At 47.5% G+C, this 26498-nt stretch overlaps 2 protein-coding genes across 2 annotated transcripts; both read right to left on the bottom strand.

Annotated features, from left to right (window-relative positions):
* Window positions 1-20854, bottom strand: LOC128710062 (neurobeachin). Its single transcript, XM_053805104.1, has 23 exons — window positions 20687-20854; window positions 18404-18635; window positions 18125-18321; window positions 17749-17870; window positions 17401-17647; window positions 17183-17329; window positions 16778-17095; window positions 15944-16084; window positions 15713-15849; window positions 15571-15640; window positions 15364-15507; window positions 13630-14216; window positions 10426-13507; window positions 10161-10332; window positions 7623-8366; window positions 6728-6837; window positions 5369-5614; window positions 1558-4474; window positions 849-1189; window positions 671-767; window positions 398-594; window positions 152-303; window positions 1-91 (listed from the first exon to the last, which is right to left on the bottom strand). Exons 1-23 carry the CDS (start codon window positions 20843-20845, stop codon window positions 1-3), a joined length of 10650 nt encoding a protein of 3549 aa, XP_053661079.1. The 5' UTR covers window positions 20846-20854.
* Window positions 20855-24201: 3347 nt separating this feature from the next.
* Window positions 24202-26498, bottom strand: LOC128712797 (protein peste-like). Its single transcript, XM_053807673.1, has 3 exons — window positions 26388-26498; window positions 25469-25640; window positions 24202-25406 (listed from the first exon to the last, which is right to left on the bottom strand). The coding sequence occupies exons 1-3, from the start codon at window positions 26496-26498 to the stop codon at window positions 24202-24204; spliced, it is 1488 nt and encodes a 495-aa protein (XP_053663648.1).

The following is a 26498-nucleotide window of genomic DNA, read 5'->3' as shown; positions in this document are numbered from 1 at the left end:
TCAGTAACGCTGCTGATACTCATGGTGCCAGCGGTTGAAATCGATGTGAAACACGATAATGGATCCTGTTGCCAGACCGGCTAGCAAATACCTAGTGAGTGCAAGGGACAAACATTACTATCGCATTCTACAGTTGAACAAAAACACTCACTTCTGATCGTGCGTGAGAGCTAGCGAACGTATTCCACTGTTGCAAGCCGGAAACGCGTACAACGGTGCGAGATTAAACGTTCGCCACACTTCCACGATGCCCTTATTTCCGGCAGTCATCAAATATTCGCCATCACGCGACAGAAGCATGCACTGGGGTTTGATTGAATGTAAGCAAAAGAACGAATGAGTATAATAACTTAGTTAGGTTCTATGTAAAGAACCCAACTGAAACTGATGATCGTACCTGTAGGTTATCGTTGTGTGATTCATAGCGAAGCAGCTTCCCATTGATGGTGTATGCGGCAACGCTACCTTCATCGTAGTTCACCACGATGAAACCCTCGCGCGATAGTGTAATGTTTTCGGGCGATATAAAATCTTTCGGTGCTTCTAACGACCGCAACAGATCACCGAACGTCGTATGTACCAAGACTGGTCCGTCTGCAAAAATACGGTTCAAAAGTGGGTAGATAAGCAAAGGCCGCGTCTCCGTATTCGAGAAATAAAACAAACGTACTTATTGAACCAGATACAACCAGTCCCAGCTCAGCACTGATCACCACCGACGTGACGGCTGTTTCGTGTCCTGTAAGCGTAGCACGCGGTGTTGGTATCTGTAAATGTATGTAAGAACAGTGTTAACAAGTTGCCTTCGTCGAAACGATGATTTGTGGCTAGCGGTTTCCGGTTCTTACCTCACCCTCGCCAACGATTGACTGTGTGCGTGCGTTCCAATGCCACAACAATATTGTACAATCAGCCGAACCGGACGCGATATAGCAATCGGACGTAATATTACATTCGGACCGTGACAGGCACGTAACTACGCCGAAATGACCGAAAATGATCTGCACAATCTTTGCCGTTTCGGTGGAAAACACGCGAAAACTATTGTCCCAAAAGCCGCATGCGATCAGGAACCGGCTGTCAACCGTCGTAACGTAGCAGTTGGATTTTATCTGCAGCTTCTGGCTAAAGTTGTCACCGAGATGGCGCCGGTTCTGTTGGTTGCTGCTGTTGTGCCCATTTATTTGAGCTGTTTGAAGGTGACATAAAAAAAGGAAAAATCGATTAATATTGCTACATAATCAGTAGCTGTAGGGCTATGGGAGCTGACAAAACAATGACAAAACACAGCTTAGCTGGTTGTTCGCTTTCCTTTTGCCAAATTGTACATACAGAACAAATCAAACACTAAACAATCATTTGCTAAGGAAATCGTTACTATTTCACCCAATTTTGTTTACATGTGTGAGCATTTGTTTACGTTTGGAGCAAGCGTAACAATCTTTGAAGAAAGCTTACAGTGATAAAAGCTCCGTTTTGATAGCTCTTGTGGCCCTGCATCAAATTCATTAATATTGTTGTGATAGTGCTTGATGCTATTCACTAAGAAAAACTTACATAACAAAGGATCCATCGTGAGCGGTAGATTGGCGTTCATGTTTTGCGTCGATTCCGCGTAGCTCGGGCTTTGGATGCTGGCGGTGTACTGACAGTTCCAACGGTTTACCGCAAACTGATGGCCCGCGGTAACGGTTACAACCGATGGCAACGGTAGCTGTGGGTACGTGTTGGCCGAGATGTGTATGATGGGCGAATTCAGATGGAACTTGAGCGACATGCACACATCGTCCGGCATCGTGTTGAACATCATCGGCGACAGGTGCATCGCCGACGAGCGTGGCGGATGCGGCTCCATTAGCAGCAGGCTGGGCGTTTGGCCAAAGTTGCGGATCTGATTTTCGATGGCGTCCCGCGTCACCGGATCACCGATCGTGTCCAGATCGACGCTACCTTCGTACGTGAGGTAGTAGAACACGTTCGTCGCACGCATCGCTTCCGGGCCGCGCTGTTTGTAGCCGAAGATTAGATCGATCCACTGGTGCAGCTGACAGGAGACAAACTCCGACTCGAGCGCCATCCGGTTGATGCGTACGAACTCTTCCGGCGTTTTTGCCCACGGTGGCAGATCCACATCCCCAACCGCGCTGCCATCATCGCGCTGGCCCAGCCGATAGTCGGACGCGTTGTAGAACATCTCGGGCAGGAAGTACCATTCCGGTATTAGCTCCTTCACGTCGGATGTGTCGCGTTGACAGTTTTTCCACGACAGTGCCACGGAGGAGAACAACCGATCGGGATGGTCAAATTTGCCACCCTGCAGCGCAAGGAACATCGTCGTGAACGGTTCGATGCGTATCAACCAGTTCAGCACGAACGCGGCGGTGGAGTAGTGTGTGCCGTAATGGAATGGTGGTATACCGGGCGTGTCCCACGTTTCGTACCGCTCCTCGAAATATTCCCGTCGGCTCGGGTTCAGCGCACCGATCGGTTTCGAGAGGTCGCGATAGTTTGACGGTTGGCTCAGGTCGAGCTCGCGCGACTCGTAGTTGGTGATGACCCACGGGAACACTGGATACTGGTTGAGATCGTTGTACGTTCGGCCCGCGATCGTGTTCAGAAACATCAGATACTCAAAGTTGGAAATTTCGCGCCGCTGCCACTTCTGCGTCATGTTCGAGTTGCGCATCAGCTGACGGGGCGACATCATCGATGCACGGCGCGTCTGCGGTATGCCATACTTGATGCCAACACCGACCCGGGGCAGCGCTTTGATCACCTTCTTCACGGTGTGCTGGTCCGGGAAGGCGAACAGTATCGAGGTGCGACTAGCGAGAAAGATCTCGAGCGCTACGTTCTGCAACAGATATCGCCGGGAAAAGATGGCCCGAATCTCCGAGAAGTACCACTTGCCGTGCAGGTGGTCACAGTACTTTAGCACCTCCTGGTCGATCTGCTGGAACTCGCCGTTCTCTTCGTCCACCTCGAAGTACATCTCGGTGGAGGTAATTGACATGGTGCCGGGCGCCACCAGCCCGGGTGCGATCAGTTTCGCCTTCGTGCTGATGTTCACCGGTCCGGTCAGGTCGAGATCTAGCTCGCGATCCTCTATCAGCAGCTCGGAATCGTCCAGCAGGTCCGGTTGCTGCGAGCGTGGTACCGCAATTTGGGAGTAAATTTCCTCCCGTGCAACACCAGCAGGCCGGCCACCACCTGGGGCGGTCGTTTCCGCACCGACCGCCTCATCTGTACCGGTCGGAGCGATCGCCGACGTCGCTGTTGTGCCGGACGTTGCAGCGGTACCATTTTCAAGCGATGCTTTTAGCGTCGCCTGCGGATGGCTGGAACCACGAGGGTTTTGCACCATGCGTTTCCGGCGTCTCGCATCGTCCTCCCATGCGTCCAGCTTCCAGAAGATCTGCTTCTGATAGTTTGCGTTCATATCGCCCCAAGCCCCGTGCCGGTTGCCCATTATGTTGCGCACCTTCTCTAGCAGCCGGCTCGCGATGACGTTGTCACGGCGCCGTGCCGCTGTAATGAGATGGTCACACATCCGCTCCTCCTCACGCCGTTCGAGCAGGGTTTGGGCACACTGGGACTCAAAGTCGGCATGCTTCAGCACATCGTCCGCCCGCATTCGGTTCAGTATGAATTCGGCCTCGTTCGCTACCCGCACGATGTGGTCCTTCATCGCGTGCGACAGCAGTCGGCCTTCGTTGATTAGCTCGATGAATGCGAGGCCGGCGTGCTTCTGGAGGCTGTTCTGCCACTCCTGCGAGCAGAGCAGCATCACCAGCTCCACAACCGAGTGGCTGTTCTTGAACGTCGTTAATCCCTTGCCCTCCATCAGCAGCTCCTGACCGTGGGAACCGACCAGCGTTTTCGACAGGAACGGTGCAAAATCAACCATTATTTCGCGCAACAGCGGACAGACGGGTCCGAGCGCTATTTCCAGCTTCTGCGTCAGGCTTGCCTCGCGTGACGGTAATGCCAACGGGAGCTGGCTTACGAACGGTGCCTTCAGGTTCAGATCCTCCGGTCGGCCCCGTACCGAACCACCGCTTGGTACGACTTGACCACCGTATCCGTCCGGTACGCGCACTACCGCAATATCGGATTCTAACTTCACACCACCAGCACCACCAGCTCCCCCACCGCCGAGATCGACATTCGCCCCGCTACCGACACTACCGTCCATTCGGCTACCGAGCGTGCTGGCCATGGAGCCGAGACGATCTCCACCAGTTCCACCGCCACCGTTGCTGCCCGCAACACCACCCACACCGACCGCACCGTCCGTACGCGGTGGTTTCAGCTCGCTGGCAACATCATCATTTAGATTCACGTCCGTCCAGCTTTCGTCGTTCGAGTTCGTCGGCTTGTTGTCGTCCGGCATTATCTCGCTCGATGTTTCCACCTCCTGTGGGTCGTTTTCGGTCGAGTTCAGGTTCAGTGAACCTCCGTCAGAATCCACGCTCTAAATGGCGCGACACCCAGCACAGTGCAAACATGCAAGAAGATAAGAAGGGTAACATTAGTGATCTTGCCTTGGCTGGGATAGTTTTCCCCCAAACAAATGGTCGATATCTTATTGAGCAAAATAAATGAACCGCCGCTCGTTTGCATGATGGGTGCGCTTTTTGGGCGGGTGTAACACAAGCATCGCAGTAACCGCACCAGGTCTAGAGGATCGAATGCTGCATCAGCTAGGGACTTTTCACACTTGCAGATGATGTTCCACAATTATGTATGATTTTCTCAGACAGAATGGCCGAAACGGTACACAATGTTGATGGACTCGTCTAGATGATATTTTGGAATTTTAGAACTTTATGTGTTTTAGCGCAATGAGTGCAAAATTCTTACAATAGAACATGCGTTTACGACGGAGTTAACCTGATTATTGGATGTAACGATATTAATTGCATAAACCCACTAACCCAATCGCCCAAGTGATGAGTGTCATAAAAGCCTATCAGCAGAACAGAACCTTAAGCCATGCACAATGAATCAAAAACACACACCAATGCTACATCGCTAAACAACAATAAACAGCACGGAAATGAAGACTTGAACTAAGGTTGTGTGTGGCCGCAGGAGAAATTCGAAGCCCCTAGAAACTACGTCAACTACAGGAAACGGACGTTACAAATGAAGCATTGCAACCACCGCAAAGCACGATACGGAAAGCGGACGAACAGTCGAGGCAGGGATGGGGGATACACTCGAGACTTGTCGCAATCCCTAGCGTGCTGCAATCGGGCCATCGAAGCGCACGGGATAGGGGGAAAAACCAACAACAACAAAAACATAAAACGGAACCGGATTGGTGCTGTGCCATCTCGCTGTGTCGCTGATTTGTCCCATTTACCTTCGGTTGGCCCTGTGCCACCCTGTGGACAACATCCGGACGCTGTTCGCTCACGGCAATGGTAGCGGTCACGGTCGGTGTCACAGTGGCCGTGGTTGCTGTCAGACCGGATGATAGCATCGGCTGCTGGTAGCAGGACTGTAGACGAAGATCGCTAACGCTAGCAGTACCTGCCGACGATGGTACCGAATGGTCCTGTTGTTTGGCCATCGATGTGCGCCGCGAGTTGCTTGCAGAGGTAACGGCCTTGTTTGGGGGATTGATGATGATGCAACATTCATTTCAACAGGGTAAAGTGTAACGGTTAAAATTGAAGGATGGAAAACGGAAGGGGAGAATTTATGTAGTTAACATTGGGGTGGGGATAAAGAAGAAATCGTTATAGAATGAGTTTAAGGTAGAACGAAACAAGTATGGGACGTTTCGAGGAAGAAGAGCTAGGGAATATAGGGTAGGTGATCCAGTTACTGTTATAGCTATGGCGGGCATCATTTCCTTCTAAAAGTACGAATACATATTCAATATTGGATTTTAATATTTTTTACAGTTGTGGACCATTGGCTCTGGGCTCTAATCTTCCTTATGGGCAATTATACAGTTTTAAACGATGTCTTATAAATGACAGACAATTCTTGTCGTTCTGCTAAGAGTCACATAGTTAAAGATGAGCAAAATACCGATGGAAACTTCATTAAGATTTTCAACAATCAGAATCAACCATCTTAAAGATAAAATATATACTTATTGCTGTTCCATAGACTGTAAACTTCTCGAGAACATACCCACAAAGAAAATATTAAAACCGTAAAATCCCTATACTGATGCCATATTATAATCATAATTGGATCACCTAACCGTAATTAAAAGTAAAAAAAAAATCCATTTTACGTTACTAGAGCCATGCAGCGTAAACGTTTTGTTTTTTTTTGTTTGTTTCACATTAAACGCCTTAATAAAAACATGCATTTCAACGCTAGCAAAATGCAACAAAACGTAAAAGGGTTTCCAGTTATAGCAAAACGGTAAAATAAAAACAATTAGCCACAAAGATTACAACCGTAACGTGAAACGTTGAAAACACAATCAAGCGATTGTGCATTTTTAACAATCGATCAAATCAATTCACTACTGAATGGGTTAATATATTGTTTAAAGTTGTTGGTTAGTATGATTAACTTAAGGGAACGCGAGCCATAAGAAGACGAGCGAAGTAGATATTCCGAAGAAATATGTATAGTGTTGGAACCTGATGGTTCTAGATCCTCTAATCCTTTAATATCCGCACCAGGCGGTGGTTAATTGCCCGGGATCGTTCCACGCACGAATTTGCCGCGTTCGATCGATGCAAAAATGCCTCACCTTTATCGACAGCGGACCGCTGGAGTGTGAATCGTTGTCGGCTATGACGGAGGAGTTGTTTTCGTCGACCACGATCACCTCATAGTCACCTTCCTGCATCGATTGGGTTCCTAAAAAAACAGAGAAGAAAACACTTAACATTAGCGAAATTGTTTTTATGCGATCCTCCTGCAATTGGGTAAAGAATCGTGTCTTAATTGATTTTACTTCTTCCGTTTTCTTTTTTTTTGTAAGTGTCTGGCCGGTCGTATAGATTGAAAAGAAAATCGGCGCAACAATAAAAAAAAAACACGGGAAGTAAAAACACAACAAACCACAATGAAAAAAACGCATGAAAAAATATAACAACATAATGGCAGTCAAATCAAGATAACAACCAAAGATACACGCATCGGGCGAAAAACTTCTAAATCAAGAAACGCAATAAGCAGAAGAAAATAGAAAGGTACGAAATAAAGGGATCAAACGTAACAAACCGCGTACAGAGCAGCTAAAGAATGGTAGCAACACAGGTCAGTAAAGAAAAACAATGGCGCTGGCAACAAAAGTGTAATGGACCGAGGCTCTTGTGCGGTGGTGGTGTGTGGATGTGTGACGGCGCATGAATACAGTTGTGCGTGCGGTTTTAGTGTGTACAAGATCACACTTAACAGTATTGACATTTTACATTGTCCTTCCGTCCGATGTAGGCACCCTTGCTTTATTACAGTAATTTTCATTGTATTCCAAGTTCGACAGAAAATTATTGCACTAAAGCAAACCAAAAAGAGAAGGCCGTGCGTGTATGTGTGCCGTGAATGTGGGTGTGTGTTTTTTTTAAATTGTGTTAGAATATGTTTGTGAGAAAATAACAATCCAGATAAACCAGTTAGTGTACGTGAGACAGGAACCGTGCCTTTCGATAGCTTGCCACCGACGGTATGGCCGACGACACCATTGTGCAGACCGGTGGTCACAGTTGTTGCGGTTGCCCGTCCGACAACACCACGCAAATGCTGCTGTGGTGCAAGCCCACCGACCGTGGCACCGCCCGCACCATATGCACCGACCCCACCCGCATTCACCAGCGCCGTTAGTGAGTTGTTGTTCAGACCATGCTGTTGTTGCTGTGCGAACTGTTGCTGTTGCTGCGGTGCCGGTTGTTGATGCTGATGGTGCAGATGGCCACCGGCGATGGCGGCGGCAGCGGATGCGGCTGCCGGTGTGTAACAGTTGAGCATTTCGCTGGTAAAGATACAGCTGCCGGGACCGGCCCCGAAGCTTTGGTTGTTGTTGTTGTTAAGCGTGTTGTTGGTGGTCGTGGTGGCGGCATTTGTCGCTGCACCGGCCGCTACATGCCCGTAGTACATTGGCAGTGCACCACCGTTCACGCTAGCGCCGCCAGCATCTTTATGGTTTAGGCCGGCCAGGTTGTTGTTGTTGATAAGATTGCTGTTGTTGTTGTTGTTGTTCAGCAGGTTGGCACACCCGCCGGCAGACGACGAACCGGACGAGGATGAAATGGTTTGCGACGAGGAGGATGTGATGGTGTTGCTGCTGCCGTGCACTACCGTCGGCTGATGGTTCGGATGGGATCCGGGCAGGAACTGTGGGTAGACGTGGTGCGACCATTGCGGAAACAGTGGCCGATTGCTCGACTCTGCATACATTGCCATTCATTTCGCGCGTTGCACAGCGATCGTACCGCCGGGAGCGACAGTTTGGTTAGTGTTTGTAGCAGCAGTATTAGTATGTTGCAAGCGTTGGCAATGGTGGATAAGTACATTAGCGTTTATATATCGAGCAAAAGGGGTTTTTTTTATAACATTTGTAAGTGGCGTGACATGGTATACATGGTAGCATTGTACATAATGGACCGCATGTTTCGTTATGATCGGTTTCGAACAATGGTGAATTGTAAATCGTTCGCGGTAACGATGGACGGTTACACGGTCACCCAGGTTTGGTTTATATATATTTATTTATATATATTTTTATCAAAGCAGCATGAGAGAAAAAGAGGGAAGAGACAGAAGAGAAAAAAACACAAGGGGAGAAAGAATATTTTCTTGATTTAGGTTGGCATGTAGAAAAGCTAGAGAAATTTGTTTGATTGCTAGCAGCGCGGATGGAGGTTGAATGCTTATTGGCTAAAAAGGTTACAAAACAATAAAGCTAAAACTGTAATATAGTAATGCTGAAGCAAAGATACTTTCAAATTGCATAAATCGGAAAAATGATTGCCTCTCTATTCGACAAGCTTGGTTTTTTTTTATTCGTTTCAGTAATGTGTCCTCTGGCTACGAAGGAGTATGGTCGAACGTGGCTTGTAAAGGAAGAAGATGTCTAATCTATTCAAATATATCTACGCAGGTTAAAAGAAGCTTTTGTTGACGTTGTTAATTTCTTTTCAATTTCTAAAAGCTTTTTGCTAGAACGCTCCTGAGGAAAATTATTCTTCTTGTCTCCTTCAGGGGTTCATTTGACAGAGGAGACAAAGAGGCCACTTGGCAAATTGGCCAGCAAAAGAAAAACACTGTTGGAAGCAATAACAGAAAAGCTGAACATGAAGAAAGCTTTCCATACATGCAAACACACACAGACACACGCGCGCACTCGTCTGCAATTGGTGCAGGTCGGAGACGGTGAGTTTTAGCGGGAAGCGCCTATCCAATGTCCTAAGTGATTCATAAAACTCATACTGCTACTATCTACATCGAGAACTGGTATTCCCAGGTGGGAGTTTTATCCATACAAGGAAAATTTTAGCTTAAGTCGATACTAACGTATTCATAAAAAACGACAAATTGTAAACGGCGATGAAAAAAAACCATTAAAGATAATTGAAGGCAGTAACGTTCGCTTGAATCTTATATTTAAAAAGCATTCCGGAAAAATGCTGCTAAGCCCTATCGGGCGAGCGTACGCCAAATGGCCAGGACAAGACTACTACTTGGCATTATGATGGGCGAATACGAATAGATTTTGGTGTGTAAAACTTCTGTGTCGTTACAAATTAAATGATAACGTTGTCAAATTTTGGCAGTGCATAGTGGAATAGCTACAAAATACAAAACAGTGCTGGGTTCTTCTCTAGGTGGCTCGTATAAAAAAGTTTGAAGCTCGGTCGTTAAGGTTTGTCGTTTTTTTCGCATACGTTATTCTATTATTCTGCATGTGTGAGTATCGATTTCGTCTAAAACTTCCAGGTTTGATGGAACTGCCGCCAGGGACGGATGGTTCCCGATGTACACGGTGATATTTAGAAAAAAAAACTTATCACAAAAGGCAACAGCGAACGATGTTCGTTATTTCGCTTGACCAATCCGCTACATAACGAAGGTTGAATTTGAAAACAGAATCAAAGAAAAGATTATAACCGAAAAAAAACGATAACCCACAATAAAAACAACAATTCCCCTTCTTTTTTACTCCTAATAATCCGTGTACCTACCCTGTGTGGGCGTAGACCGATGGATGACGGGCGACGAGTTACGGTGTATCTGCAGCTCAACCGGCGGTTCCAGTATGTCGCGATACTTCGACACCATCAGCACCGAGATGAAGTAGACGATCGCGAGGGAAAGGAACTGTGCCTGCTTTGTTTCCTCCTGAAAGAGTCGTTTCTTGAGATTATAATTAGTCGCACTTGACGCCAGTCGACTAGCCAGCCCGTGGTAGGCGGGCTATCGGGTGTCCCGGTGGTGTCGTACACTTACCACATCGCGGTAGATGACCGCCCGAAGCCGGTTAATGTCCATATCCTGTAGCAGCTTCTCCGGATCCTTTACCGGGCTCATCGGTCCGGACAGTGATTCGATGATCGTCTTCGAGGTGGACTGTGCACCGCGGATGAGCGCCTGCAGATGGACGCCACCCGGGATGTCCTTGAGCGACATGCCGTTGTAGAGACCGCGCGTCCGTTCCTTGCACTCGAGACAGTTGCGCACCGCACAAGTACACACCAGCCTCAAACACTGCCGCAATATGCCACCGGACGACATGTTCTTCTCCGCCTCGAGTTCGCTAAAGTTTAGCGAACTGGCAAATATCAACACATCCGCCATATTAACGAGCCGCTGCAGGAAGGAAACGGCCACGTCGAGCGGCATGCCCTGGGTCGGTTCGAGTACGTCCAGCTCGGAGTTAGGCGAAGTGGCACTAGCAAGCAACGGCAGCAGCCCACCACACGCAATGATCAGATTGTCGGCGAGCTGCGAGATCAGATGTACGGTGTTTACCACAAAGATGGCATTTTCCGCCGAGTTGACAAAGTCCAGTACGCTTTTGGTGGAGTGACTGCGCCACACCTGGATATCCGTTTCCAGCGAAAACAACACATCGGACAGCAGGCGCTGGTGAATGTAGGACCATTTAAACTCCGGTATGCGAAACGGGGGCCGGGTGGGACCGGGCGAAAACATTGGACGTGTCGAGGCAGATTTGGAGCGCTTGCTACCACCACCGGCACCACTACTGCCCTCATAACTCATCGATTGTACGGGCGCTTGTGAGGCGGTCGATTGTTGCTGCTGGTGTTGTTGTACCGATTGGCTTTGTTTCGGGTGCGATTGTGCATCGAGATACTGTTGCGTGTTGGTTGACACACTGACGGCACGCTTCGATCCGGAACCGATCGTACTATTGCTGGCCGGCTTCACACCGACCGCTGTGCCAGTGATACCTTCCTTGTCGGTATCGTTACTGTTCGTGCGTTCCTCACTCTCATCGGTCGGTTCGAACCGTTCCTCTGTTTCCGCCACCAACACTTCTCCATCATCGTCCTCTTCCTCCTCTTCCTCCTCCTCTTCCTCTTCCTCATCAACTTCATCTTCCTCCTCCTCGATCAAACTGCCACCGGTGCGCTGCTTGTCATTGATTGCCATACCTTCCATCGCATCGGACACAACGGAAATCCGCTGATGTTCCTCACCCTCATGCACATGGTGATGATGATGATGATGGTGATGCGGATGGTGACGATGGTGATGATGGTGGTGATGCATACTACCACCTTCCTGCTGTCCAATCTGCTGCTCGTTTCCTTCCCCACTTTCACCTACCGTCGTGCCAGGCGTGCCTGCTTTTTCCACCTTTTCGACCGCATCGGTTATGATTGACTCGACGACTTCCTGCATTTCAGCGGCTAGTTCACGTGAGGCTGGAATATCTGCGCTACTCTCCTCTACCGGGAAGCACCGATCAATCAGTTCGTCCACTATGCTGCCAACAGCATCGAACACCTTCTTCGGATCCGGTTCGTTTTGCAGTACCGGTGACATCGGCGTGGGTCTATCATTTGATTTATCACTGACACAGGCAACCGAGGGTGAGCTACTAACGGTGGATGACTCCGACGTACTGCCGACTGTTTCCACGCTACCCCGGGTCGACGGATCGTCCCCTAATTTCTGGTTGTTGTTCACGCTGTCAACAGGCGAGCCACCATCCAATCCGACATCTTCACCCTCCGCAGGTTTCAATGCGTTCTGGTTCATCTTGACCACTTCGTTAACCGCTAGTTCGATCTCTTCGTCCTTAATCACTGGCGAGGATGTCGGTTCGGCCGGTGCCTCCTTGCCATGTCGTTCGTCATCGTCCTCGTCCTCGTCGTCGTCGTCGTTCATGGATGCTTCACTGTGCTCCACCAACATGTTGGCCGATTTATCGATAATTTCATCGACAATTGTTTTCACCACACTTTCGGTGGTGGTAGCAGTTGTTTGGCTTGCAATGGTTACGGTTTCGTTGCGTGGCTGATGCTGCACGGTTGCACCAAACTCACCATCCTCATCACCTTCGTCCTCATCCTGTTCTTCGTCTTCATCCTCTTCCTCTTCTTCATCTACGCCGTCCGCATCTTCGTCCACTTCGGCGTGCGCCGGCAGCTCGTCCTCCTCTGTTAGATCCGCCTCACCGCCCCGCATGTACCCATTGCCGGTTGGTGCGTCCGGTGCACAGTTTGCAAACCCGATCGCTTGCTGCTTCGTCATCACACTCGTATCGATCATCGTTTCACCCGTTTCCGGTTCGCAAACACAACCGGGCGTTACCGTAACGCCAGCACCGGTCGAACCCGGCACTATCTGCTTTACGCATTTGCCGTGCATGTCCAGCTCACCGTCCTTTCCGGCACCGGTTCCATTGCTACCGTTAGCACCGTGCTCCCAGCCACTGATTGTGCTGATTGGACGTTGCTGACGAAGTGCCGGATCGGTTATGTTATCCGTCCGATGCTTCTCGTAGTGTTCGTACATCTGGGCGAACTGTAGCTTAAACTCCTCGTACGACACCTTCGAGTGTACGATTGCGAGCGTATCGACCCACACGCGCCACCCGCCGTACTCGTACTTGATGGCATGATGCAGCAACATGCGGAACAGCGAGTACACCATATCGGACAGCTTCTGTTCCTCCGAGTTTTTCGGGTGTATGTACGCCATCGCGATTAGCCACTCCTGCCATACGCTCATCTGCAGGACGGTTCGCCGGTTTTCGCGATTGTTGTTGCACAGCAGTGTCATATCGGAGAGAAACAGCTTCTTTACCTCGATCAGCTGCTCGGACTGTTTTGACTGGCGGATGAGCGTTGCGACCACCTTCAGTATCATAGGATTCTCCAACCGGTAGTGACTTTCCGGCTCGGGGTGTTTCGCGTACAGGATCTGCTGCGAGATGTGCTCGGTCATGATCTCGTACAGCACGTTGTAGGTCGGTAGTGAGACGGACTCTTCATACAGCAGCAATCGTTCAGCGAGCAGCGTATACAGATTGTGCGGCGACATTACATCATACTTTCGCCTATGTGTTTTTTGCAGAAAAGACAACGGAGAGTCGAGTATAAAAAAAGAAAGAAAGAAAGAAAGAAAGACATATTACTGTAAATGTAGTTGGGCATGGTGCGGGAATAACATCACCCATACTTGTGCGTGCTGCGTGACAGGAAGAAGCCGAGAAGCTTCAATGCCTGCAGCCGTATCAGCTGACTTTCGGCGGCGAGCAGTTTGAAGATCGTGCGCACACCGTGCTTCACATCAAACGCCGGCACCATCGAGCTCGGATGTTCGGACATCAGCGAGATGAGCATCTGCAGCACGTCGTGCAAATTTTCATCCTCGTGCATCGTCATCAGGTAGTTAAGGATGCTCTGCAGCTCGTCGTCCTTGACGCCATTACCGATCATGATGAGCTGCTTGAGGAACAGCAGTATGTAAGCACGGATTGCCAGTATGTCCTTCTGGGCCGGTCGGGGACCATCGAGCCCTTTCGGCGTGATGCCGCTCTTCGCGCGCGGATTCACCACCCAGTAGTAGAATTTGAGCGTGTGCACCGTCTGAAGGACAGTGCTGACGCGGCGTACGTTACTGTAGATTTGTGTATCGCTAAGAAACTCCGTCGCCAAGTACGCGTACAGGCGTGCCTGTACTGTCGCCGGGGTATAAATCCACAGTGAAGGATTGAACAGCACGTGATCTAGCAGCTGCCAGGTGAGGAAAGAGAAACAGAAGAGCTTCATTTTAACTTTGAATTTCATCTGCCCTGCCACAAGCCGATTCAATTTAGGCATGCAGCAAGATTTATAAGATAAACATCAACGTTCCAAAAATACAAAACTCAAAGAGGGTTACCAAACTAAATAAAATAAATAACGAGAGCAAAACGACGAACAAACATTCTCTAACAAGACGAACGAATCACAACCAAGGCACCAAGCCGAAAACATACAGTTGTGCTACATAATATATTAACCGGCACTAAATTAAAGCACTTGTAGAGCGATGAAACACCAAAGTAAAAGTCATTTCAATCGGTTACCGCCGAGAAACTCCACAATCATACAACAATATTCCATACAAAACGTACAGTGTATTGGAATACACATGAAAACTTTAAAGAAACCCGATATTTAAGTAAGAAAAAGATTACACAGAATCGACCAACACAAGTAGAAGCATGCATGCATAAAACGAAAAAAGGGATGTTGTTCACATTGGAAAGTTCAAATTTTTCTTGTTCCGCTTTATGTTTTCTTTGAGATTTTCGATGTATCGTTTGGGTTGGTTGGTTTACTTTTTAATTGAACCTATTCTTCAACTGATTAACATGGAAGCCTCTAAAGTGAATACGAGCTTCACAAGAAACAACAATCAACAATAACATTCAAATACAAAAAAAGAATACGAGTACGACTGGAATAATGGTGGATGTTTGTTATGAGTATAACTTATGAAAAACAATCATATTGAATCATGCATAATTTGAACGATCCGTTGCTGCTGGAACTATGTATGTTTGTTTTGTTTTTTTTTGTTTTTTGGTCGATAGACGAATAATTGCAAATTTCTTGCCAGTTGCTCGGGTCGTATACAATCATAAATGTAAGCTAAAATGCTCATGCACTTTTTGGCATAAAGTTTAGATTAAAAAAACACGATTGTGTATTGCATGGTAACGCCTCCATTCTACGATGTAGGGTAAAATGCTAGTGGCATATTCAGTGGAGTTTGTTTTTGTCTTTTGTCTCTTCCTCTGGATCCTGTGGTGATGATGCCTTTACTGACAATATCTCGTGCTACTCGTCATCCGAAGTTTTGGTGCCCCGAGAGCGGGCAGAAAGCCGTACCAGTTGCCGTTAACGGAAGCTAGGCCAGACGTACCTGTTTGAGCAAGAGATCCGAGTTGGCGGACAGGCAAGTCACCAGATACTTGGTAAGACTCAGAAACGATCCCAGCACGTCTAACGATAGGTGATCGCGGGAGGAACGTTGCAGCATGAAGGATATCACCAGAAATCCTCGATTCTGTCGGTGAGAGTCGGAAATGCATGAGCGTGATGGATGGGGTCCTTTGTACGCCTTCCTTACCTGTATCATGTGCTGCTGTACCGTTTGTGAGCTTTCGACGAGCTCACAGATGAATCCAAGCAGCTTCGCGCTAGTAGGAAGACGGAATATGAAATTGAGGTTAGTTTGCTTGTTAAATATATCTAGAAATATTAATTCTTACCAAAGTGTTGGGTCCTTTCGCACGTCCGTGCCTTCGTAAGGCATATCAAGTTGCGAAAACAGTGGAAACAGCACCTGTATACCGCCGATCGAGTTCAGCGTACAGTGGATGGAATGGGTAACAACAGCCTTTACGTCCTATTGAGCGAGGAAAACGATGGAAGTAATATATCATGCACGAATATAGCTCCATAACTCTAGCAGAGTGATGTTACGGTTACACAATTCTTACCTGCAGCATAAGCGAGTGCGGCGTGTGCACGAAGTACGATAGATTGCCCTTGGGAGCCGATTGTAAACACAGTTGACCGTCCGTTGCGACCGGATTGTACATGAAGACGATGGCACTCGAAAGTTTACCATCGTACAGCACCTAGGGTGGTTTTATTGGTTATTGGCAGTCAATGGAAGCAAGAGGATAAAACAGAAACATGTATTAAAATATTGAAATTCCTTGTCGTAATTAAGGCAAATTGACGCATGTTGTTTAGGGAGGAAACGGATGAAGATTCTCTTGCCAATCAGCTTCGGCACCGCTTATGAATTCTGGGGAATTATTTCAAGCGATAAGCTTAGGAATCAACCCAAAATAATAACAAACAAAGGAGAGGACACGGGCACGAGCAATGTTTGCGAGCATGGAAAGGAATTACAACCCGGAACGGCATGGCTGGGCAAAAGGAAAACGCAAACTAAATTCATGCGTTCCACGAGCGACGCTAGCGAGTATCGTAATTAATTTTTCATACACCTACAACTTTGTTAACATGGTGGGTCGGATATTGAAAAAAGCAAAAAAAAAGGGTCGCCATCAAACAAATCAATTCGATCGATACGCACAACACAGTAGACAAGCGGAGCGCTAAAGCGGGAAAAACACGAAGGGGAAAAGGAATTATGAATACACATACGTAAAAAAGTTTTGGAAAATAAACTTTCAAACAGTATATCGCGTCTGCACTTACAAACTAAACACTAGAGAAAGAGAGAGAGAGAAAGAAGGGGAGAGACGGAAAAACAGAATCAACCATATACAGAACATAAAAAACAATAAAAGCATGCTTACGGATACTAAATCAAACGGTTCGCCACCGGAGCCCGGGGCAGCGGAAGCAAGCGCAACACCGGAACTGGCCGAAGCCGCGGTCGAGGATGAGGAAAACGAGGACGGGTGGTGGTGGTCGGCAGCGGCGGCACCGGTAGCAGCAGCAGCAGCGGCAGTAGCAGCAGCAGTGCTACCACTAACTAGATTTCTATGGATAGTTGACTCGGTCGGAGCCAGTGGCGTTGGAGAAAGCGACGAAATGATGGCTTTCGCCTCACTCACCCGCTTGTGGTTGTCCGGCAGATTCAGATAGCACTCGTTGTCGAAGCGGAACTGGGACTGTAAAAATTGACAAGCAGATCAGACATATTTCGCATTGGATGCAAAGTTGCTACCATTTACGCTGTGCGGTAGTTTCATTCATACCTTGTAACCCGGGCCGAGTCGATGCATAGCACAGATTTGTTGCGTGGTGAGCGCCTCCGAGAAGAGATAGATTGCGGCCATCTGCCCGCAGAACACACGCTCCTCATCCAGTTCCGGCGTGGCACCGACGTAGCACTTGTCGAACGGCTGCGGAACAGAATAGAGCAAATGAGCAGGATGCGGTTGGATGGTTGAATTGCCCAGTTGCAATTTCTTACATCATTCGTTGACACTAGCCAGGCCATTTCCGTGCTCGACGCTAGCTGGCCATTCACCAGGCACTTGATCTCACTCTTCGTCCACCGGTTGTAGATATATACAATGGCAATCATGTACCACTTGCGCGGTTGAAACTCGTACTTCACGCAGTGCTGGAAACCCTTGCCCTTCACCTTCATGGACGTTAGTACCAGGCAGTTACCCACGAAGTGTGCCGTGTACCCGACTCCTTTGGACGTTTTAAAACTGCGATGACCGAGTGTGTAAAAGGAAAACAAAAACAATTAATAATTAAAACCATTTGTTTGAAGGATTATTGAAATTCCAAAATCTGTAAAACTACATACCAGTATAAGTAGGGTTTTTCACGCTCAATGTTAACCGAATTGATCGGATCCAACCGAAACCAAGTGCTGAAGGTAAATCCGTTCTCGTACGGCCATTTTGCTAGCGGAGGCAGTACAACAGCCTACGTAAAAGTAAGATAAAAAAAGATTAGACGAAAATGTACATGTTGGAACCAAAAGCTATACAAATAGAAGAATATACTAGGATAATTTATAAGGGCATAACTATTTGTAAGTCACACGAAAGCTTATTCAGTTTGTTTCGTCTAACATATTATGCAAATTAATAAAAAAAACTTTACGACTGCATGTTTGTGTTAGAAATTTAGACTATTTGAGCGACAGAGGCCTTTTGGGTAGGAAACTGTTAACCTACCGAACCCTTGCGCCCGGGAAAGCTGAAAAACACATCCGGCCCGTTTCGGTGGGGCATCTGTTTTAATACGTTAAGCAGTTTGGCCGAATGACGAGGCCATTTGCCGTTGACTGCTTTCATAGCGCCGAACAGTAGCTTTAGCTCCTTCACCGTAATACTGTAGCTAGCGAGCACACCGAGCATCTCGATTAAGAGATCTGAAATAGTATAAAGGAAGAGAGAGATAACTTTGATTAGCGTTTGCGTCCTGCCATGTGTTGAAAATCATCGCACACGTACCGGCCACAATCGGTTCGGCCTGCTGCAGCCGTGCCAGCACATGCTCGATCAGCCCGATCTCGGTACACGCCTGCAGGTTGCGTACGCTCTTTTTCAGGATCGCGATAAACACGCTCCACACCTCCGCCTGCAGGTTTGCCGGGCAGTGATCCAACAGCTCGAGCATGTGTTTCACGTTTTGTGCGTCCTGCACAACGAAGTTCAGCTCCATGTCGAATTCGCCACCAACAAGCTGTAACGCGGATAAGAAGAAAGTTCGTTAATGAGTTGGATATTCAATTAGTACGGAATGGCAACGTTCCATATCTGCTGTTGAAGGTGAATACTCCCGCAATGACATTGTAGCAACGTCACGGCAAAAGCGCATAGCCCCTAACGCAGGGTTTTCACCCTATTTACATTGCGCTTGTGGACGACTTATCAGTAAGGTTCCAACCGTAACGTTGTTGAACATTGCAAACTGCATACAATTTGCAACGATATGTACCATTCAACTGTTTATCCTCTGCAATTGTTTGTCGTACGATCAGTCACGGTAGTTTCATTTAAACTTTATGCATACCGCACAGGTAACTCGTATGGAAATGATATCTTTACTATATTTGCATGTGTTTTGAGTGTTTGTATAGACCTAATAGTAATCATGGGTGCCAAAGTTTAATTCAGACATTCTCGCAGATTGCTCTGCGGGAAGAAAAATAGTCAGGGAATCGAGAAAAATAATACGAAACTCAATTTCTTTTCACTTGACAACCGCGTCTCAAAGGCATACCGTCTTTGAATAGGTTAGAGATAACAACGCTCACAAAAGTCTGACAACTACCGATAAACAGGCAAAGTGGGACGATAAGGTGTCACAATATTAGGCGAGAGAGTAACCACTAACGACACTTGACTTCGTTTCCTCGATTGAGAGATATCAATCGAGAATAAAGCGATGTGGAAATTAAAACGCCTGCTCGTGGATAATTATGTTCGTATGTGGACAACCTCATACAGGTTTTGGAATTAAGCAAGCAGTGTACTAAAACGCGTACCGTAGGTTCATGCCAACTGAACCAATAACTGTTGTTAACGAACTAATAGATCACGTTTACTGTGTGTAAGACACATTTTTACCACGTAATCTTACGAACAGAAAGGAGGCGGGTTCGAATGCTGAGGTTCAAGACACAGATCTACTTTTTATGGTACGTTTTAATGCTAGAAGTGGAATTTAGGAAATTACTGTTATTATTGAGGTTTAGTAATTTAATCGTTTAAGTGATGAATATAACTAGTTACTTTTGTTTTAAAGATTAAAAGACCCCACTGCCTCATACGACAGTGCCGGTACCAAGTTCTATGCGAACTTTTCTCCTGTAGTAAGAAATTGAATATTCGGCTGCGTGTTAAAACTGAACCAATTAACCCCCTGAAGCATGATTAAATAGGTCGTTACACCAAGAACATTATGTTATCCAGATATTTTGTTTCAAACGAGTTTTTTTCAGTGTATGGTGATAAAGCTATCGCTTTCATGGCTTTATCGTTGCTAGTCGACTGCCACTCCTTCTCTATGTTGAGAATGTTTCGTTATCGAGTTCATTCTAATTGTTTCTAATTTAATCTGGCACTTCAACACATTATTTACTGAATTACATATATCGGTATTGGGGTTCGACGCCGCAAAGTGTTTTGGTGTGACGATTCTTGTTAGCACTATTATCGTTGTTATTTCGTGTCTGATGTTATATCGCTTCTAAATATGTAGCATATTCATGGCAGCATGAAAATTTCAATTATTTACATAATAAGAAAAACATTTCCATTGCAATCGCAACGTGATCGTCGCTCTATGTGTTTCTTTGCATATTCATGCATGTTCATATGAATGCAAGAAGTACAACTACGATAACCTCCTATCAAAACATAAGGGTATTGAGTCTAACCAGATGTAACCAGCAAGACCAGAATTCCAGATGTGTATACTGTTAAGGTCTACTTAATGACAACTAATTTTTTAAGTCAACCAAGATCCTGGATTACGCTGATGACACAGACATCATTGATTCACAGCTCTTAAATTGATGCTGGCGCCACTAGTGGCTCTGACGTTCAAATAGGTGATCGCACCATTGAATCTGTCCAAAATGTTACTATGACCGAGAACAGCATGAAGCATAAGATACGCGCTAGGATACTGATTTTTTAAGGGCAATAGAGGAGCCGCTACAATGAGAAGCGCTACTATATGTACGATGAACTCGCTGTCGTACAACAAATTGCTGTGTTTCTTCTTACCAGATGCAGCACCGTGTTGACCACCTCCCGGTTTGACACCTGGCCAACCTCAATCAGCCCGATCAGGACCGCGAACTTGAGGTTGTCCGTCATCGACATTTTCACCACTTCCTCGGGTCGCTTGATGTCACACAGAGGCGGCCTCGTTAGATCCGCCATGGTGGGTGGCGTGTTCTAAAAAGGTACAAGAACAAACAGGTTACAGTAGTGTTGGAAATCCAGATTTTTTACCCTCGCAGAGAAACATTACAACAAGAGGAAGAAGAAGAAGCAGAATATTGTATCCAGAGAGTTTCAACTTATCCGAATGGGGGGTTGTCATGTACGCGATGCATGGAGTGATCAATGGATGATAAGTGTTTTCCTACGTGTACTAGTGGTATTATTCTCCCGGATACGCGATTGTTTGCGTTGAACGTTTTTACCACTACTATCGCCGAAACGTTTTTCAGGTGCACCTTGCGGCTTTAATATTGATGTTTTTTTGCAAATGTGTCGTTTCCGTCACCGCGACAGGTAGATATATGTCTGTGCAACATATATCGTACACACGACAAATGATAAAGCAAACACATTCCCCTCCCCATTCCCTACATTCTCATGCACACCATCACACACATGTACAAACAACCCCCCAAGTCACCATACAACCCTGAGATAAAAATCACCACCCCACTGAAAGTATTGGGCCGGTTGGGGATGGTGCGGGGTTAAGTTATTATCACACACGCACATACACCGGTACAGGGGGCGCACGGGTGTCACACGGAGAACCCTTACGTCACCACAGCCCGAAAGGATTGAATGCTATCGGAAATGGTCCGAAATAGTTGGTTGTTGATAGTGTTGATTGTAGTTGTTGGGTAGGCTAGTAGCAACGCTGCCTTCTAGTGTGCGCTTAAGGTGTTTTCGCATACATCAAACAAAGGGCCTGGAGAGTACTAACGTGTGCAGTCGCCCGGTGGCGGCTGTTTCGTAAACAGAGGCGCCTTCTCAAGAAGCACTTTAACACACACACGCACACAGCAGAACCAGGAAACGGGGTGCATGCGTGCGGGGTTTGGCTGATTGTGGCGAAACGATGGATGACTGGATGAGAATGAGTGCGTGTGCCAATGTGTGCATGTGTGTGAATGTTTGTGTGCGATACACACCAACGCTCAGGCGCACACCAGCCCATCCCGACGATGACGGTGCTGGGATGAGGTTTTTCTTGCTTCTTCTTTTCCCCCATTTTCTTTTCGCTCTCGGATAATTTTTGTTGTACGCAATCTTATTCTCGACATAGGTACACGTCCATAACCATCCCACCCACTTCCTGTGGGAGGGATGGTTTTTGGGCGATAATGCATTTGAAGGGATGACGTGCTGTAAAAGGATCCTTTTCCAGGAATTTTTCGCTTAGGAACGGTAAGGTAGTAAGAGGTAGGGGGGTCAGTACAGGGGATGGGAAAGAAAATTTCTCATGCACACGTGCGCTAATACACACGAACACACACACATATATACAGGCAGGATAGCACACGTACATCGTACATACACACAGGCGCACGCGCACACTTACACTTACAACACACTTATGTCACGGGCGCACACATACAAGTTATTCGATCCTTTTTTCCTCTGTGTCGTTTCATTCATTATTCTTTTCCATTCGCCACTTTTACTTATTCCTAGTCACGCACTTTTCAATGACAGTTCTGTGTTATCAGAGGGGTGGATGGAGGACAGGGAAAGCTTGTATAGGGAAACTATTAAACAAAAAAAAAAACATTAGACCCATTAGGGCGGATGTGTTGCAACTGTGTGTGCGCCAGTCGGTGTGTGCGGATGTATGAGGGAAGGGGGGCACAAAAGAAAAAGAGGGCTCAATTCTTAGCGGCCGGTATGAGAGATTTTCACTCGCTTTTCCGCGACGTGGAAGCCGTCAAAGTATCATTTAGATAATAGGTTTTTGATAAAAAGTAAAACCACAGGCCACGCAGTAAGTCCAGTGGACGAAATTTAGATTTGACCGGAGAGCCTAGAGAGGGATAGATTACGGGTTTTCTACAAGCTCCCAGGTTGAACTGGGAACATATAAGGGGGGCCTTCCGTCTTACTAGAACGGTTAGGAGGTTTGAGCCAATTTGAGAAGACACTTTCTTCTCGTTCTACCGGAAGAACCGTTTTTTTCCAGCTGCAAGACCTCTTTTCGTTGAAACTGTAAAAAGATTGCACCACCTTGTTTCCGGTTCGCACCAAACGTTTACGTTGTGCATGTGCAAGTATGGTTGGTACGTTTTTTCCGTTTTATCCGTAACACTCTACACATTGTTGTTCGGGACAACACAAGCCAACGGAACGGTTCGGTTACCATTTTGCCCTCCAGGAGCTGGGGGCTCGGGAAGATGATCGATATTCACTTTTTCACAATGCTTCTTCTTCTTGCTCCTCTCCCTCGTTGGTAGTTCTGCTGACGAGGGGGTTTTTTGTATTCCGTTCCTACGGGTTGCTACTGGGTTGGATAGCAGACGACACGACCAAAAATCCCCTTTACCTGGTCTAGCCGATGTGGTGGGCGACCCGCCGTGCCCTGTTTCCCTTCTGATCGACCCACTGGTGCACAGCTGTGGCCACTGGGTTAGCCAACATGTAAAACTTTCCGACACACTTGACGCTATTACCTTCCCTAATTAAAGGTCGAGATTTATGAAAAAAAGCTATCGCGTCTCGTTGACAGCACCTGTCAAACTAGTTTTTTTTCCCGAAGCCACTGCCAACCTGTACCCAAGGTTCCCTATACCGGACCACGCAGGAGAAAAGCGAGCAGGGCGAACAAGAAGGGTTGACAGATCAGCGCCCGTGTACGTACACGTAACGAATGTGTGAGTGAGCTGAAAGCAATATCAAATTACAGGGCTCGAGAAGTCACTTTCCCTTTGAAATTAAATCATACCGTGTAAATCAATGTTATTTTCGCAGAACGAACACTTCAAAATGAGACCACTGAATGAGAATTCTATAGTTCCTACCATACAAGAATTGAAAAACAACCAAAAATACACAAAAATACATTTCAACCAATTTTTGGGCGACGAGTGAATATCTTGGAAAAGCTTGCTTCGAGCCCTGTAATTTTGTATCACCACACCAATTCAATCAAACATGCTCGAAAAGGTCGCTGTCAAAGCCATTCCCAACATGGCGGTTAAAAATAGAGTTTTATTTTTGCATTACAAAGCAAAGTCCCTCAGTTGAAAAGACTTGATAAGGTGTTGTTGTGTAAAAAGCCGTTTTATTATAGAGTCAATACATTTTCAGAAATGATGTCCACATACGTACCCGTTGACAAAGTTGCGAGTTTGCTGAATACATTTCCCCTTTACTGCTCGAACACCGAAAAGCTTTCAACGCTGCTGGAATTCTGAAAGCTTTGTTTTGGTTAAAAGTTTTTCAAAGCTTTTCTGACGAGCTTTTGTCGACATTCGCGTCGATTTTAAGGGTTGAAATCGGTAACGGATTTTTGTTGCTGTTTATTTCATCAATTGATCATTCCGTCCACCATTGCGTAGCTGCAGTCCCATGATGCTGTACTCGTCGTTGCGATTTTTGCTGGGTGTGCGTGACTTCCAGCATGCGTATATCGCCGTGAGCAATACTATACTGATACCAACAGTGCATCCGGCGAGCGCTGCCTGATGGCCAACCTCCAGCAGATGTAGCAGCTGCCTAAGCTTGGCAGCTTTCGGCTCTCCCAGTCGGTAGTAGCGGTCGAAGCGAAACAGCGGTACGCGAAGTTCCGGTACGTTCTGAAACAGCGCGATATGTTCGTTTGGGCGAAGAACCGTGTGATACGCGAGACCGATGTATGACTCGAGCACCGTCCCTGTTGTAGGCTCCAGGACGTAGTACAGCTGACGTCTATCACCATCGGACTGGTTTGAGTAAGGCGTTGGCTCCGATTCGTACAACGGCAGGCCGTTACATTCGTTCGAGTTCAGCATGCCGTACCTGCCCAACCGAATGGACACATCCGGACAACTGGCCATGCCGTTTGCTTCCATCATTTGGGTGCTGAACGGTCGAACCAAGCGGGCCGTGTAGCGGTAGCCCATGATACCACCCAGTAGCAGCTCCTGGTCAAACTCCAGCGTTAGTCTTCGGCACAGTTCCGGCAGTACGATCGTGATCGGTTTATCGCGCTCGACGCGGGACGGAAATAGCTCGCCGGTCAGCGCTTCAAAACCGTCGCAGGGCTGGAATGCGCTACCCGCCGCACGACGCGCCGTCGAGCCGCCGGAGCGCACCACGCCGTACGTCGAGCGATCCGACATTCCGACGTCCATGCTGTAGATTTCGCTCGGTCGTCTGCTGACGTTGAACGTACGGAGGTACGCCAACCGCTCGTCCTGACACGGTACACCGTGGTGCTTGCCGGTGCAGAGTAGCCGGCGCATCTGCTCCAGCATCGGTTCCCGCTGGCCGGTAAACAGCAGTTGCCCGATCGGTCTAGTTACCGTCACCGGCTGATGGTGGTTGTGCAGCAGAAAGGACATCTCCCGCTGCAGGGAGTAGTCCACGTTGCGGGCAAGATGGGACGTCAGCAAGGCGACAAAGTTAACGCTGGTGATCATCTCCGGCTGTGCGCCGAAGGCGTTACGCCGGAAGACGGTTCGCTTGCGGTACGACAGTGTGCCATTTCCTTGGTGAAACTTGACGTCTACCACCTCGGTGTATTCTGTAAATGGCAAATCCGGTTGTCAGTATGGAGCGGGAGAGCTCGCGGGCGCTACAACACACCATCATACGTGTACGGTCCCAGCTCCTGAAAGCTAGCCGTCGGTGCCGCCTGTGGAAGGCTCAGAAAAGCCTGTGCGTTACTCCAGTTGTACAGGTAAAACTGCCAGCTCGGGTGCATCGTGGGTCGCCGCCATTCCTTGTAGAGCGCCGAGCCCGGCAGCAGCGACTTCTCCTGCGGAGGAGAGAGGAACATTGCTCATTTGCAGGCAGTTAATTGGAAGAATTTAATGACCGACCGTGGCCACGCCACGCGCCAATAAGGTTTGACCCATTGTACGGATGTTTGCATTGCACCGTAAACACCGCCTACCTGCCCATTTGTAAGCGATACCGGAACTGACAAGCGAGAGAGAGGAAAAAAAACAAACCTCAACGCCGTACACGAGTTGACCCCAGGTGCTGCGCAGGTGTCAGTGCGGTTTTGTGTGATGCTGATGTGACAACCGGGCGCCATTACTGCTGCATACGGAATGAAGCTCAGTTGCCGTCATTTTGATCTGGTTTGAAAGATGTATTGCGCGCATACCGCGGGAATAATTTATCGCTTGTGAATCACACCGGACCGGATGAACCGCATTGTTCGGGAAGCGGTCGATCAAACTAGCGCCCTTAGGACATCCACTTGCGAGGAATGCAAAATATGCAAACTTTTTGTAGCAAGTGTTTGTTTAGATTTCCAGTAGAATCGAAAACACACACTTGCGCAACAACATCAATAGAGGAGGGAGTATCAATGACTTCCTGTCGCCGCAGTGTCGTCGCGTTATTCGCTTGCCGATTCAAGGTGGCCAAACCTGTTGACCACCGTGAACTCCACTTCCAACTGCTAACGCTCTCTAATAGACGGCTTGGAACCTTGTCCGTGGACCATTAGACTTGAAGGGTAGACACTCTATCACAAATCGATATCATCACTTACCTCGGACACGAGGATGTCAAAGATGTCCGGCCAGGCCAGCATGAATATCAATCCCGTTGCAGCAGTGCCTAAGCCCAAACCCACCACCAAATACCACCGGCAGCAGCCCAT

This window comes from Anopheles marshallii, chromosome X, assembly GCF_943734725.1.
Source record: "Anopheles marshallii chromosome X, idAnoMarsDA_429_01, whole genome shotgun sequence".
NCBI classification, from domain to species: domain Eukaryota; kingdom Metazoa; phylum Arthropoda; class Insecta; order Diptera; family Culicidae; genus Anopheles; species Anopheles marshallii.
Note: the sequence above shows the minus strand (reverse complement) of the source record. Positions and strands in the feature narration are given on the sequence as shown.